The 16,786-nt window shown below is 34.5% G+C and overlaps 1 protein-coding gene across 1 annotated transcript in view; it reads left to right on the top strand.

The window, feature by feature from the left end:
* Positions 1-16,048, top strand: part of LOC142224818 (uncharacterized) — an 83,719-nt gene extending 67,671 nt beyond the window's left edge. The window contains exons 2-5 of the mRNA XM_075294602.1: positions 451-737; positions 14,620-14,759; positions 15,778-15,837; positions 15,891-16,048. Coding sequence (XP_075150717.1) covers positions 451-737; positions 14,620-14,759; positions 15,778-15,837; positions 15,891-16,048 — 645 coding nt within the window. The remainder of the gene's footprint in view (positions 1-450; positions 738-14,619; positions 14,760-15,777; positions 15,838-15,890) is intronic.
* Positions 16,049-16,786: the final 738 nt, after the last annotated feature.

Below are 16,786 nucleotides of genomic sequence, written 5' to 3'. Positions count from 1 at the left end.
TACCAGTGTTAGCCATCCGAGCAACTATGAGCGAATAATAAGAAACTCATAATTTCAGATATATTTGCGAATTTAATAAAATCTCATTAAGCACGAATTCATTAAATGTAATGTGGTACACCATAATATAGATTTTTTTGTAAAAATAAAATAATTGCAGCATATATATCGGAATTGCATACATTTTATGCTTATTTAGTACTCGTCAGTTATTTACATCCGAAAATTAATAAATTGAAAATCTACCTTCACACAAAAACTGGCACAAATAAAGAGTTACAAAAATCAAACTTATCTTTGATTGCTTCATTCTCTGACAGCCACAATCTATTCAGCTTGGTTTAGTTATTCATATGTTGTTAGATAGAGAAAAAAGCTACTATACCACATTACGAGCATGTACCACATTTGGTGCACTTACTCTATTAACTCCTCCTTTTTCACTTTTAGGATAATAAGTCAAGCGTAGTGAGAGATCTCTTGGCAAAAACCACCTTGACGACAAAGGGTCCTTCGGAATTACCCATTTACTCCCATTTGAAGGATGCTATACCATATATTCGACAAGGAAGCTACGCATTCCACTGCGAAGTTGTGGATGCTTACCCCGAAATAGCAAAATCGTTTGATATGTCCGAAATTTGCGATCTTCGTGTTGTGTCTGGCCTTCTAAATCCAGAAATTGTGAATTCAGTTGTGACCAAGAACAGCGTATTTACAGAACTATTCCGCATAATGTAAGTAATATCCAACATATCAGTTTGAAGATTGCGATGCTATATACACAGTAGTATCGCATTAACCACTTATTTACCCCCACGTTTAAAAACGTTTACGTTAAAGGTGGGTATTAAGTTTGAGTTTAGCCGCTATAATCGTAATTTTTTCACGATTACTTTTCTTTAATAATCCATTTTAAGTAATAAAAACTTTGTTAAAATTTGCCTTGGGGTATTCCCCATCAAGTTATAATGAAATCAGCAACAAATAACATATGTTTAATTTTATGCCTATTTTACTGATTTAGTTTTCACTTTAGTGAAAAAAATGACGATTTTAGCGGCTAAACTCGAACTTAATACCAACCTTAAAGTCAAGTACTTCACGGACGAAAAAAACTGTATTTCGTATGTTTCGGTCTAAAAATTATATGTTTGCAACTCAAATTTTAGCACATTACTTTAAAATAGAAGCATATAATGTTCATAAACTAGTATAACATATTTGGTACATCACATTTTTTTAAATATAACCATTATCATTATTCATTAAATCATTCATCACAATCATTATTAATTAAAAGTTGGTTTTGTTTTTGAGTATATAAAAAGAAAGTCCTCTCAAATACCTTAGACCATTGCTTAGAAGACGCCAAAAAGTTGCACTAAACCTCATTAACTCTGGTGAAATATACACGCAGAGAAGAAACATGATTATCACGATCATATTCGAAGAGCAAACTAATGTGATATTTAGGAGCTATTTTTACGGCGACAGTGTAAAAATTTCAACTACAACCCTATTGGCTCAGTGAATATGGTTCTAAGAAAAAAAATTGTCCTCATATAAAATGTTATTATATTGATAAAAAGAATTTTGTTTGAATCAAAAGACAATGGTCATGATCTAAAATGTTATGATATTTGCCAAAAAAATTGTATCTTCCAGTTAAAATAACATGGTCACAACCAAAATGTTTTGATCATTATGAAGAAAATTGTTTTTATCGTCGAAAAAAGGACATAGGAGAAAACACAAAATTAACTATATTTATTGGTTTTTATTTATTTATAAACTAATAGATTGCGTAATGTCGTGCAAGCAAACATCACATATTTTTACACACTCTATTTTGTCTCAATAAGTATTCATTCCATATATACTTCGTGCCCATCAAATGTACAAACGCAGACATCATGTACCCAGCAAAATAATTTGGAAGTTCTTCTAAAGGAACAACTTTAAAAGCACTTCCAAAAATGTCCTCCCAAAGATGTTCTTTTATCACAATGGACTGAATAGTCTAAGTGAGCCTGATACATCGGGCTGCCACCTAACCTAACCTAACCTAAGATGTTCTTTATTTTAACTGAACAGGAAGTTCATTTGAGTCAATTTTTTTATAACTCGCTTTTTTCATATTTTTAATGAGAAATTTACAATTTTATTGTTTCAAATAGGTTAAAAACAGATTAAGAATTAATAAAAAAGGGCGAATTATTTAAATTTTGTCGAAAAAATGCTAAATCCTTTCTAGAAAAATTGCGATTTTTTGAAAACAGTTGATGCCAAACGTTCCAAACAAGCGTTATAGCTTGTTTGGAACCTTTGGCTTCAACTATATTAATGAAAGTAATGAAAATGTTCTTTTTGGATCCGGAAGTGGTGCAAAATTGACGCAGAAGCGATGAATTTAACATGGGCTTGTCATAGGGCGGAAGTCCTCCATTTCAACAGCCGTTGCACTGAATCACTTATTTAGGTGTGATCCCAAATCAATGTTTTGGATGTAAATTAAAAAATTCTGTGATATTTTGTCAAATAAATAATTTTTATAATTTTTATAATTTTTAATGGATTCAAACGCTTGTCGGAAACGTTTGACCTCAAATATTTCAAAAATTCATAATATTTTCCGATTGGATTTTTTTCGACAAAATTTAAATGATTTGTAACATTTTATGAATTCTTACTCTGTTTTTAACCTATTTGAAACAAAAAAAAACCAAGTTATAAAAAATTGAATTAAAAGAACTTCCTGGGTAGTTAAAATAAAGAATATCATTGGTAGTGCATCTTCTGGAAGTGCTTTTAAGGTTGTGCTTTTGGAAGAACTTCAACATTTTTTTGCTGGGATGCTCTAGATAAGCATTAAATGGATGCGGCAAACATGTTTTTTTCTGTGCGTGTAAATACCTGCACGCAAAAAAAACGAGTGTCGAAAATGTTTTTTTTTTAGCGAAAGGTACAATTAAAAAAAAATTATAAAATCGAATAATTTCTTCTACATTGTTTGTATTGCAGAAAAAGGTGCTAAGAACTACAAAAACCTCGTGGAAGTGAGAAAGATGTAAGGAAAGGTGCAATTAGCCAGAAAAAAATTTGTTTGTATGAAATTAGTTTTACGTCTGTAGTAGGCTCCGAATTAAAACACAACTGCGTCGTTTGCTCGTCCAAACCAGACTGACTCCATCAACTTTATTTGAAATTAACATAGCTTAAAAACGGTGTTATGTTAGAAAAGGACAACTTATAATATATTATAAAAATATATTCACCCAGAAAAAAGTGACCCCTTCTTTAAGTTAAAATGAACTCATTGTGAAGAAAGTTGAACTTCGTATAGCGCCAAAGACATTTTTATTTGTTTGAACGATGTGATTTTCGTAGAAATTAGGTAGAATGCATTCCATATATTAGTTAACATTTTCCTATATTTATGTACCACTATACTACAGAATGAAAAAATTTAACTGAAATAAATTCATATATGGATTGATTTTATTGAACTTTTTTCATTCATTTGGACAAATCTTACATATTTGTGGTAAACTTTTTACTTCAAAATTAGAACTGCTTACCTTTGTTTTTTAAATACAGTTTTATTTTTTTATATAGGTAGTTTTTTTCTTAAATAAAAGACATGCTTTATTAATATATTAAATATATTTATTTAGAATCAACAGCATCGACTGGCCTTGACACATTTCTTTTCTTCTTCTAGTACCTTTCACTTTCACAGTTGCTGCCTAGCAATTTTGTCCACCTTTTAAAATTTCAATACCTACAAATATAAACAAAAAAATCCTAAACCAATTTTTTCACAAAAGGTTAGCGTCACTGAATATTACCTCATAATTGAAGATTCCAAAATGAAGTCGAATGAAGGGGTTGTTATTCTGCTGGTGTTTTCTTTTTTTATAAACCAATTTTCAAAAAACCAACATTTTTCTCACTAATTTAAAATAACAAATATTGTTTTTTATTATTTTATTTTACAATATTATTTTTTAACAATCTCTCCGTATAGCATAACAACGCACTTCCAACTAAAAAAACAACCCACGCTCAAACACATCGATGACAGGTATCGATTACAGGTAGATAAAAGAAATGTAGGAAATTTTCCTATATTCTAACAAGTGTGTTTTCTTAAGTTTTGAAAGGATTGAATACTTCTTAGTACGAATGAACTAAAATATTTTTCTATGCCAAGTGTTATTCGTATGTATGTTAAGCTTTCTATAATAAAGGAAGTCAGAATATCATTTTATAAGAAATCTTACTAAATTTGAGGAAACTTGGTTTTAGTTCGGTTTTTGTTTATTTTTACGAATGCTTTGTTATCAGTGAATAAAATTTTCTTTTTCAGTAGTAAATTCTTATACCCAGCGAAGAAAACAGTATTAGTAAAATGCCATGCCTTATTCTAGTTAATGAAATATTCCTAACTGCTTTCAGTTTAGGATTTTTTTACTGAAACAAGTACATTTTATTATTTCACACAAAAATTTAACTGAATGGAAATAAAATGGCTAAACTAAATTGATGAACATTTTTTCCTTTATTTTCGTAGACACTTTTTTCTGGGTGTTATAAGAATGCTTAAGAGTAGTTATGACTAAATATATATTGTCATATGGATGCAGGGTTTATGTCTACTATACGTCCCAGCTATAAAAGATCCGGAAGTAGTGCATACTTGGATTATCTCCAATGAATTTTACATGAGCTTGTCATAGGACGGAAGTACTCCATTTTTGGATACTTTGCATTGCTTTAGAAGTTGTGCCTTGGAAGTTCATTTGCATGAAGAAATTTAAAAACTATAAAACAATTTGTTCCAATTTCATCTTTTATTTTTATCACGATTTTTTGTTACATTTTTATTTTCTTAGTAATCTAATTTTTACAAATTTGAACCTGGGTCTGTTGGCACCATAACAGAACGCCTAAGCACACTCAGCCACAAACGCCATTGAACACGATGCTATTCAAATTTTTGGGATAGGAACCTAATATGACACCAAGGCAGGACATTCTAACTACTTCCTGAGATGTTCTTTATTATCACGAATGAAAAATAAAGAACATTGGTTCAAATCTACAAATTATTTTTTTTATGTCATACATCGCATTTATTTTGTGTTTTCGGCATATATATGTGTGTAAATATATTTTTCCATTAAAAATCAAAAATAAAAATTCTCGTAATTTGCAAAATCTGCTCAAAAGAACTTCCTTGGAAGTGAAAAAGTTAAATGGCACAGGTTTAAATCACAGCGGGAATGCAATTTTTTATTATATTTTTAGTTGTTTTTTTTATTAATTTTCAATTTTTTTCACTTAAAAAGGCCTAATTCCATACTTTCTAAGACTTGTCCAAAAGGACTGCATCGAAAGTGGAAAAATCGGTGGGAGATCTCGGGATGCGCTTTAAAAGAAATGTTTGTGGACTTGTCCAAAAGGACTGCTTCGGAAGTGGAAAAAATTGATGGGGAATTCCGGGATGCGCTTTAAAAGAAATGCTTGTGGAACAACTTCAAATTGTCTTTTTAAAAGAATATATTTAAGTGGAAAATGTAATGTTCCTAAACTAGCATTAAATGTTTGGGACACATATGTTAATATGTTAGAATATATTACGTTTGGGACATGAATATGTGTGAATGTAAACATATACAGTGCTGTTCAAAACATTTACAACCAGCCTTACCATGTAGTTGAAGCGGCTGATGTGACGGTGTTTGAAAATTTGGATGGTTGTACGGTTACTCCAGATAAATCTTCACCATTGTAACAGGTTGGCTGATAAGTCCCCGGTCTGACACATAGATGGCGTCGCTAGTATTAAATGCATATTATTTTTATATAGTACCAACCTTCAAATGATTCGTGTCAAAATTTGACGTCTGTAGGTCAATTGGTTTGTGAGATAGATCATCTTTTGTGAAGCAACTTTTGTTATTGTGAAAAAAAATGGAAAAAAGGAATTTCATGCTTTGGTAAAATACTGCTTTCTGTAGGGAAAAAATACGGTGGAAGCAAAAACTTGGCGGACTCTGCCCCAGGGAAATCAACAATTATTAATGTATGCAAAATTCAAGCGTGGTGGAATGAGCACGGAGGACGGTGGACGCAGTGGACACCCGAAAGAGAAACATACCGACGAAAACATAAAAAAAAATCCACAAAATGATTTTGAATGACCGTAAAATGAAGTTGATCGAGATAGCAGAGGCCTTAAAGATATCAAAGGACCGTGTTGGTCATATCATTCATCAATATTTGGATATGCGGAAGCTCTGTGCAAAATGGGTTCCGCGCGAGCTCACATTTGACCAAAAACAGCAACGTGTTCATGATTCTGAGCGGTGTTTGCAGCTGTTAACTCGTAATACACCCGAGTTTTTCCGTCGATATGTGACAATAGATGAAACATGGCTCCATCACTACACTCCTGAGTCCAATCGACAGTCGGCTGAGTGGACAGCGACCGGCGAACCGTCTCCGAAGCGTGGAAAACTCAAATGTCCGCTGGCAAAGTAATGGCCTCTGTTTTTTGGGATGCACATGGAATAATTTTTATCGATTATCTTGAGAAAGGAAAAACCATCAACAGAGGCTATTATATGGCGTTATTGGAGCGTTTGAAGGTCGAAATCGCGGTAAAACTGCCCCATATGAAGAAGAAAAAAGTGTTGTTCCACCAAGACAATGCACCGTGCCACAAGTCATTGAGAACGATGGCAAAAATTCATGAATTGGGCTACGAATTGCTTCCCTACTCACCGTATTCTCCAGATCTGTCCCCCAGCGGCTTTTTCTTGTTCTCAGACCTCAAAAGGATGCTCGCAGGGAAAAAATTTGGCTGCAATGAAGAGGTGATCGCCGAAACTGAGGCCTATTTTGAAGCAAAACCGAAGGAGTACTACCAAAATGGTATCAAAAAATTGAAAGGTCGTTATAATCGTTGTATCGCTCTTGAAGGGAACTATGTTGAATAATAAAAACGAATTTTGACAAAAAATGGTGTTTTTCTTTGTTAGACCGGGGACTTATCAGCCAACCTGTTAAAGCCGCTTGTGCTGCCTTAAAAGTTCTCCTGATGAAAGGAGACATAGATATAGTTCTTATTCAAGAACCATACATATATAAGAATGCGATCTGTGGATTAAGCACTCTAGGTTTCAAACTTTTGCATAATACCGGTAAAGAAAAAAATCGATCATGTATAATGGCTAAGAACGAAATAAACTTGCTTCTGCTTCTTTGCGTACTAACCTGGTAGTTTGCAATAAGGGAGATGCACCAACCTTCGTCACCAAAAACAGGCAAGAGGTTTTGGACGTCACATTGGCCTCTCCGGAACTGAATAATAAGATATCTGAGTGGCAAGTTTTGAGGGAACATAGCTTCTCAGATCATCGCTACATCAGTTTCAGATTGGCTGTTCGTACTTCAAAGACCATATTTCCGCCAAATATTAGGAAAGCTGATTAGAATAGGTATAGGGAATCATTCAATATGATGATACCGGAAATACCAGAGACAAATATGAGCACTGTGCAAGATATCGAACACGCCGTGGAGCGGAATACTAAGGCCTTCAACATTTCACTGAAGGCTGCATGCCCGAGAGGGAAGCCAAGGGGAAATCGACCACCATAGTGGACTACGGAGTTAAGTAATATGAGGAAATCCTGCAGGAAGCTCTTTAACAAAGCAAAGTCCACCAGAGCTCCTGAGGATTGGGACGCTTACAAGAATTGGACAACGTCCAGTGAGGAGACGCCGGAGGTACTATTGGACACACATTTTCCTGGAAATCAGACGGGTGAACCATTTTCTGGCGGCGCCACAGTGGCTCAGCGGTAAATTGTATCAGAATCTAGAATAAAATGGGCGTTAAATAGCTTTGGGCCATTCAAATCCTCCGGACCTGATGGAATTACTCCGGCGGAGTTACAAGCAGTGACTGATAGAATTATCCCTTGGTTGATGGTGATATATAAAGGATGTATAAACTTAGCATATATTCCAGAAAAGTGGATGGAAACAAAAGTCTTTTTCATACCTAAAGGTGGGTATTAAGTTCGAGTTTTTTCACTAAAGTGAAAACTAAAACAGTAAAAAAAGGTATAAAATTATACATATTTGTTGCAGATTTTATAATAACTGGATAGGGAATAGCCCAAAGCAAGTTTTCACAAAGTTTGTATTCCTTAAAAAGTATTATTAAAGAAAAGTAATCGTGAAAAAATGGCGATTTTAGTGGCTAAACTCGAACTTAATACTCACCTTAAAGCATGAAAAGCCTCCCACTCTCACTACTAAAGGCTCTGGAGAGGATGATAGACATTTATCTTAGAACTAGCGTCGAACCAAGTTTGCTCTCGAAACGACTCGAAGGGCAGGTCTACTGAGACCGCTTTGCATGAACTATCTGTCAATGAATACACAATAGTGGCGTTTCTAGACATCGAGGGGCATTCAATAACGTCCATCCGAGCTCGATATTAAATGGACTGGCAACTCTGAATGTTGATCCAGGTATAATTAGGCTGCTAGACGAACTGCTAATAAGGAGACGTATTTCAGCCACACTAGTATAGCGTGCTTGTGTATCTTAGGCGAATTCAGTAAGCCAGGAACAGATTCGCTTAATGTCATGCTGCATCTATTGCCTTTAGACATTTTGGCCAAACAATCAGCTGCAACAACGGCTGTGCGGTTGCTCGAGCTATCGCTGTGGTCGGAAAAAAGTTACGGTCACAGTTCGGTCCTCAAAATAATGTCAGATGTGCCTAACGTAGTGGATTACACTTTGGCGAGTCCACTTTTCGACAAAAAGTTTGAGACTCTAATCCCAAACAGTGAGGCGTGGTGCACACAAACCCCGGCGAATAAAGAATATATAGATTTCTACACTGATGGATAAGTGGGTTTCGGAGTATATTCTAAAGGTGTGAAATTTCGAATAGCGAAAAGATTACCTAATCACTGAAGTGTTTTTCAGGCTGAAATATTAGCAATAAGAGAGGTGGTGAATTGGCTGAGAACTAATGTTCCAAAAAATGTTGGTATTAATATATATTCAGACAGTCAACCTGCAATAAAATCCTTGGACTCTGTGTTCCTTAACTCGAAAATGGCCACCGACTGCCGTAAATCTCTCAACGATATGGCTGAGCAGTACAATATTCACATAATATGGCTGCCTGGCCATAGGAACATACCGGGGAATTGCGAAGCAGATGAGTTAGAAAGGCTAGGAACTACCTTACATATTCCAGGGGAACTAGAATCTGTTGGTATGTCTCTGGCAACCTAAAAGCTCTTACCGGGTGAGAAGGCTGTCATGATGGCAAATGTTCGATGGGAGAATTGCAAGGGTTGTAAAGACACCATGCAAATATGGCCCCATTTAAACTTGAACCGCACATTAGATATGCTAGTGTTCTCAAGATGTCAGATATCACTTCTCATATCTGGTATTACGGGTCGCTGCCTGATAGGCGAATTTGCAAAAACTATTGGTGCGAAGTAAAAGGAATGAATTAAACACAACATGTGGTATCACAATGGACTGAATAGTCTAAGTGAGCCTGAAACTTACTCGGGCTGTCACTTAAACCTAATGTTTTTGGAACTATCTGGTTGGTTCAACAAAAGAAAATAATAGAGAAGGTCCAGTGGTTAAAACTAGAAGTGCCCATATTGGCACTTAGTTAAATGTGGAAACTTACTCGGGCTGTCACTTAAACCTAACCTAACCATGCAGTTAATCTATGTATAGCTCCCATAATAATAAGTATATTGTTTAGCTTTCACCTAAAAAATAATCTTTATGGAGTGATATTTCCAAATTCTTATTGGGAAAATGAATGGGCTGTTATTAAATATTCATATTTCCCAAAAGGTAAAGAATCGTATGATCCGACCTGTTCATAACATTTGCAACTACCTGGTACCATGTAATATTTTCTTCTTTATTATTTTTTTGTATTATTTATAGTTCCCCTATTCACTTCAAACTTTTAAATTGACATAATTAGCATTGCATTATTTTCATTATAATTACAATTTATTTTCAACAGAGAATGTGGTTGCAAATGTTTTGAATAGCACTGTATATGTTGTGATATTTTATTCAGAGAGAGAGGGAGTATAAAGAAAGACAGTGATTTGGTGCTTTTACAACTAAATTTAGTGCTTTTTAAAGGGTGATACGGTCAAAATTTGGTCAAGGGAAAACGCGTGTAAATTGGTGAAATCGTTTATTTAAAAAATCAAATTAAATTTCTTTTTCAAGTTCAATTAGTATAAAATTCAGGAAAAATATTCAGTTAGGCTTTCGCTTTTCCAAATCCGAATTGCCGGGCCTCACGCTTGACACCTGCCATCAGATTTTGTACAGCCACCTTGTCCACCTTCTTCGCCGCAGAAAGCCAGTTTGCCTTGAACTGCTGCTCGTCCTTAGCAGTTTCTTTGGTCTTCTTTAGGTTCCGCTTGACAATAGCCCAGTATTTCTCAATTGGGCGGAGCTCTGGCGTGTTGGGAGGGTTCTTGTCCTTGGGAACCACCTGCACGTTGTTGGCGGCGTACCACTCCATGGCCTTTTTACCGTAATGGCAAGATGCCAAATCCGGTCAAAACAGTACGGAACAACCGTGTTTCTTCAGGAAAGGCAGCAGACGTTTATTCAAACACTCTTTCACGTAAATTTCTTGGTTGACAGTCCCGGAAGCTATGAAAATGCTGCTTTTCAAGCCACAGGTACAGATGGCTTGCCAAACCAGATATTTCTTTGCGAACTTTGACAGTTTTATGTGCTTGAAAATATCTGCTAACTTTCCCCTTCCTTTTGCCGTATAAAACTCCTGTCCCGGAAGCTGCTTGTAGTCGGCTTTGACGTAGGTTTCGTCGTCCATTACCACGCAGTCAAACTTCGTCAGCATTGTAGTGTACAGCCTCCGGGATCGCGCTTTGGCCGTCGTATTTTGTTTATCATCGCGATTTGGAGTCACTACCTTCTTGTAAGTCGATAGTCCGGCTCGTTTTTTGGCTCGATGCACGGTTGTAGACGATATACCCAGCTTATTTGCGGCATCTCGGAGAGAGAGGTTAGGGTTTTGCTTGAAACTACCGGCAACTCTCTTTGTCGTATCAGCGGCTTCCGGTTTTCGATTTCCCCCCGATCCAGACTTCCTGGCTGTCGACAAACGTTCCCCAAACACTTTAATTACATTTGTAACGGTTGATTTGGCAACTTTTAGCGATTTTGCAGCTTTGCGTGCGAGTAGCTCGGATTTTCGCGATGCGCGAGCAAAATTTTGATACGCTGCTCTTCTTGCTTGGACGGCATTTTGACAACTGAAGAGTGAATTCCAAAATCAAAATAGGAGCATCATTCTACACACACACCTTCAAAATGAGAGGTGATCAGGTTTTTTAAATGCAAAATTGAAAGAAATACGTCAAGTTTATATTGACCAAATTTTGACCGTATCACCCTTTAATTTCCAAAAAGCACCAAATTGCTTTTTTCGTGCCTTTTCAAAAAAAGCACCAACTTGGCGCTTTTGGGATTTTCATCTAGTGCTTTTTTCAATTTGAACAGTTTTGAGTTTAATTGACGATATCTTTTCATACAAAAATTCGGATTAGACTTTAAAAAGCTTAAGAAACTCAACTATATTGCAAAATATAGAATTTGATTGTTATGAAGGTGGTATTGATTTTTTTATCAATATTGGTATTTAGGGTATTCTACCGACGAGTGTCGAATTTCTGAGCATAATAAAGATATCATTAAAATCGTTTGTAGTGAATTCACAAAAGCACTCATAACTGAAATTAGAAATAGACTCCCACCAAATATTAATATTTCATTAATATTTGCAAAATTAATGTCGAAATTTTTTTTCTCCTCTGAAAAAAAAAAAAAATATTTGGAAATGTGAAAGACATAACTGGGGCCAAATCACCGCAGTCGAAATCGAGTACTTCGTCTTCGTAATGTAGTTTACGCGGATCACCGCAGTCGTTATCGAATTGTTTCTACTCGAAGTTGAACACGATAGGTAGCATGCTATCGAAAACGAAGTATGTAGTGATTTTTGAGCAGAAAAAAGGTAAACAAAAAGAAAAAAGTTGGTGAAAATGTAATTATTATTCAATTTTGGCAAAATACATTTAAGAAAATATAATATTACTTGCATTTAGGGAATCGGATCAAAGAAAGTAATACTCAGTAGCCGCTTCAAAAAAACTTATTTTTTCAAGAACATATTTAAAAGCTTCTTTTGACATATGAAAACGCCTTTTAAATCTATGGATGTTAAAAACACAATTTACTCTTACACTACTTCAGGCAATGCTAAAGGACTGCTTTTGTCACGAATATTTTTCCTTATTAATGCCACTTTGTACTCATCGTCTGAATCCGAAAACGAGGAAAAAAACACTTGGATTCATAATATATTTTTACACATATATTTTAACACACAAAAACAATATAAATATCTCAGAAATAACATAATTTGATAACAAAACATTATTTTGAATTTTTTTTTTTTGGATTTTGTTTTCCTCGTCGGACAAGTAGTTGGTTGAATAAGGTTATTCATATACCAGGGCTGGTTGTGTGACTGACGTATAGTGTCACTTCGATGGCAGTTTCTACAGTTTATTTATGTTTGGTTTTGATTAGCTTTTTGTTTTCACAATTCTATTTTCGAGTCTTTTATGAATTTTATTAAAAGTTTTATATTGGATTGGTTTTTTGTCCTGAGTAGATCACGTAAGTTGTTGTAAGTTCTGAATATTAGGAGATCTTTTCTTTCATTTTCATATTTTTTGCATTGAAAAATCAGGTGTTCAGCATTCTCGATTGTGCCACATATGGAGCAATTGTTTGTGTCCGCAAGTTTGATTTTGTATAAAAAGTCCCTGGTATTTTATTATTTTGAAATTCTACTCTCTTTCAATTTCTTATTACCATATGTTTACAGCAATGTAAAAAAAAGTAGTAGACAAAGTAAATTACGATCGAATGCGGTGATCCAAAAATTTAATGCGATCGAAATGTTTCTCTATACGAAACCGAACTCGATGACGAATGCGGTGATTTGGCCCCTGATCGAAATGAATGGGATGAACCCATATGGGAGCTATATCTAAATCTGAACCGATTCGGTATGCGTCCCGATTCCATGTTAAGCTCAATGACAAGGGATTTTTTATAGCCGGGTCCGACCGCCTTTCCACTTTGCAGTGAAACCATTTAGAGAAACTTTTGAAACATGTTGGGAGCTAAATCAGAAGAATAAGGTGGGTGGTCAAGCAACTCGTACTTTAATTCGTTGATTTTAGCCATTGTTAAAGTAATCTTGGGCGCTGGTGCGTTGCCTTGATGAGAAATTATTTTTTTTTTGTGTTATAAGCCAGGACGTTTTTCTCAAATTTGAAAATTTAATTGATCCAAAAGGTTGCAATTTATTGTTTTACCCTTTTGCAGATAGTCAATCAATAAAGTCCCAAAAAACCATTGCCATAACCTTACCAGCCGATTGAATTGTTTTTGCCTTCTTTGAGGCACTTCAGTCCATTGTTTGGATTGTTTTTTTGTCTCTGGAGTATAGTGGTGGATCCATGTCTCATCAACAGTATGAAACGACGCTTAAAATCCATTTTATTTTGCTTAAAACGATCCAAACAAGCTTGAGAAATGTTCATTCTTATGCGTTTTCATCTGTAGTTCTTCATGCAAAATTAAATGGATTTGATCATTTGAGATGCCCATAATATTAGCAATTTCACGCACTTTTATGCGTCGATCATTTAATACCATATCATGCACTTTGGCTACAATTTCTGTTGCCTCAATGCTTGTACGACCACGTTTAAATTCAGCAACCCAATTTTTTACTGTTGCATATGAAAGAGCACTTTCACCTAACACATCCACCATATCATTATGAATTTCTTGTCCCGATAAACCTTTTTATGTAAATATTTAATGACAGCACGCATTTCTAATTTTTCCATTGTAAAAAAATTGCGGATGCGCCTTTTTTGAACACATGTTTCTATATGAAGGAGTTGCCAGATCGAAACAAAATTTAACATGTGTTCATAATAGAGATGGAAGTTTCCAAAACACTTAACTTTTTTCTGTTTATACCGCGCTTTTTGTGCTAGGCTAAGAAGTTTCCGAACTGCCCTCGTATTCTTTCTTTGAGTTTAAGTAAGCCCTGCAGAGTATTCTATGGTATAATGAAGATAATATCTGCAACATTGAAACCATTTTATACTGTCAGAAGTATAAACCATTCGCTCAAAGAAAAATAAAGATTTTTAATTTATTTTGTGTTTTACTTAATGTACATTTTCCTCCATGCTACGTTAGTTTTTGTAACACTTTTAAATTTCACTTGTGAAGTTCCTTTACGCACTCAGCGATAACATGAATTATAACAATGAATTTGACTAAAATACAATATGATCACGTCGTAATATCGGCCTTAAATAAACGAGACACAGTTTTCTGAGTATACTTAAATTTGTTAACAGAACATCTTTGGTTCCTATTTTTTTACCATGTTTACTTTACAGAATGATACGAGCAAGTGAATGTGGGATTATCAGGCGCTTGTTGAACGAAAAACAACCAAAGAAACCGCAATGTCAAAATTTGTATACAGTATTCCCTGTTAGCATTTCTGCTACATCGAGTTCATTGATGCTATTGGCAGGTTTGTATTGAAGTTAAATTATATTTGTTCTTTATATATATATATATATATATATATATATATATATATATATATATATATATATATATATATATATATATATATATATATATATATATATATATATATATATATATATATATATATATATATATATATATATATATATATATATATATATATATATATATATATATATATATATATATATATATATATACACATAAATATAGTCAGTGAAACATAGCATTACAATTGCAACAAACAAAAGGTGAGAAATTTTTGCAGTTTTAAAGTTGCCTGTGGGCAGTTAAAATGACATGGTTTCAAAACAAAAAAACAAAACATTTTCGTGAATCACGTGAATTCACACTCACGGTAAAACAGAGACACACAAAAATCACGCTCACGAACAAATTCACGTTTACGATTACCGATTTTAATCATCTTCACGTATTTTATTACGCTTAAGATTTCAATAGCGCCCATTATTCGATTGTGCAACATATTTTAATTGTGCTAATGGTTCCGTCGTGAGTAATGAATGTTAATTACTCATCAGTAATTGCAGCAAGTCATGAGATTTTTCGTGATATTCGTCACATATCTGAGAAGCCTAATGTAGTCGCAGACGCTTTGTCGTGCATTGACGAAATCGTACAAATAAATTACGGAGCTATTGCGAAAGATCAAAAAGACGAGGATTTCCAACCCCTATGTAGCGAAACATCACTCAATTCTAAACAATAATAAACCAATAACAAACAGTAACTACGCACTAAAATCGAAATCCTCGTAAACGAGGATTTTGGCCGAAATACTCCTAGATCTCAGTAGATTTGCAATGGGCAAATTTCAGCTGGCTCGTAGAGGATTTCAACAAAATCACTTTCAAAATCTTCTATTCTGCCTTGTACAACAGTGGTTTTTGTACTAAAACTTAGCTTTTTGCAACCCTACCCCAATTTTGTGTTTACCTACCCCGGGTTTGTGTTTATATTGATATATTTAAAAACAGCTGTTAAATCCTCAAATCTACGAAATCTCATTAGTTTGCCAGTCCGGACACTTGAGATTTGTAAAGAGATTTTGGATCTAAATAGCGAGATTTCGTGTCTAGTGCGAACGTAGTATTATTCTCATCACCTCTACCCATTGATCTATTATTGTTAGTAAGTATTGAAACTCTTCTGAAGGTGGTAATGGACCGACTACGTCCATGTGAATCGTGGGAAAACGTTGAGTTTCCAAAGGAATGTCTCCGTGTTGTGACCTTGTGTTACGATTGATTTCGGTGATCGGTGGTTACGCGTAATGCATAAAAAGATATGATAAAATCGTAAGGTGAAGTTTGGTTTACTGAACAAAAATAAGCAAAGTCCCGCTAGAAGACGTCACAAAAATTCCACTTCTCATAATTTGTTTAGTTGTTCTCTGGGTTGCAAATGGTTTGGTCGGACACGGAGTTCTCATAGGGTAATCAAAACGAAAGAAAAATGTAAGTAAAAAATTAGTAATAATTCTATTATATAGCAACTATATTTATTTCATATTTATATTCAAATTTCAGGTGCAGTTTATTTACTTTCTAGCAGGATTGGACCTCCATAACAACACATACGCCTAACAATGCAGCGACAAAAGAAGTGCCAACTTGAAAGTAAATGAGTCTTACCACGAATATTAAAATAATTCCTTGTTGTTTGTATAGTCATAACTTAATTATTTTACTTATAAACTAAATAACATATTTAGTTAAAGTCCAAATATAAATTTGGCTTAATAAAAAACTATAAAAATCATTCTAGCAAAATTAGTGCTTATTTAGCTAGCATTTTTTCACTATCCTTTTCAGTGGGTAGAGAAGTGTGTACAAATTATGTGTGAATTTTCAGCTACCAAATTGGTGGTTATCGATAATGCAGAGAATAGTCTATTGGTTATATTCAGCGACATGTTCTCGTTAAACTCTCCGCTAAAACACATGGGGTGTAATGCGGAGCGTAAGTAGGGGTGTTTATAAATTA

Source organism: Haematobia irritans, chromosome 2 (genome assembly GCF_050003625.1).
Source record: "Haematobia irritans isolate KBUSLIRL chromosome 2, ASM5000362v1, whole genome shotgun sequence".
Taxonomy (NCBI): Eukaryota; Metazoa; Arthropoda; class Insecta; order Diptera; family Muscidae; genus Haematobia; species Haematobia irritans.
This window is presented reverse-complemented; position numbering and strand designations above follow the sequence as displayed.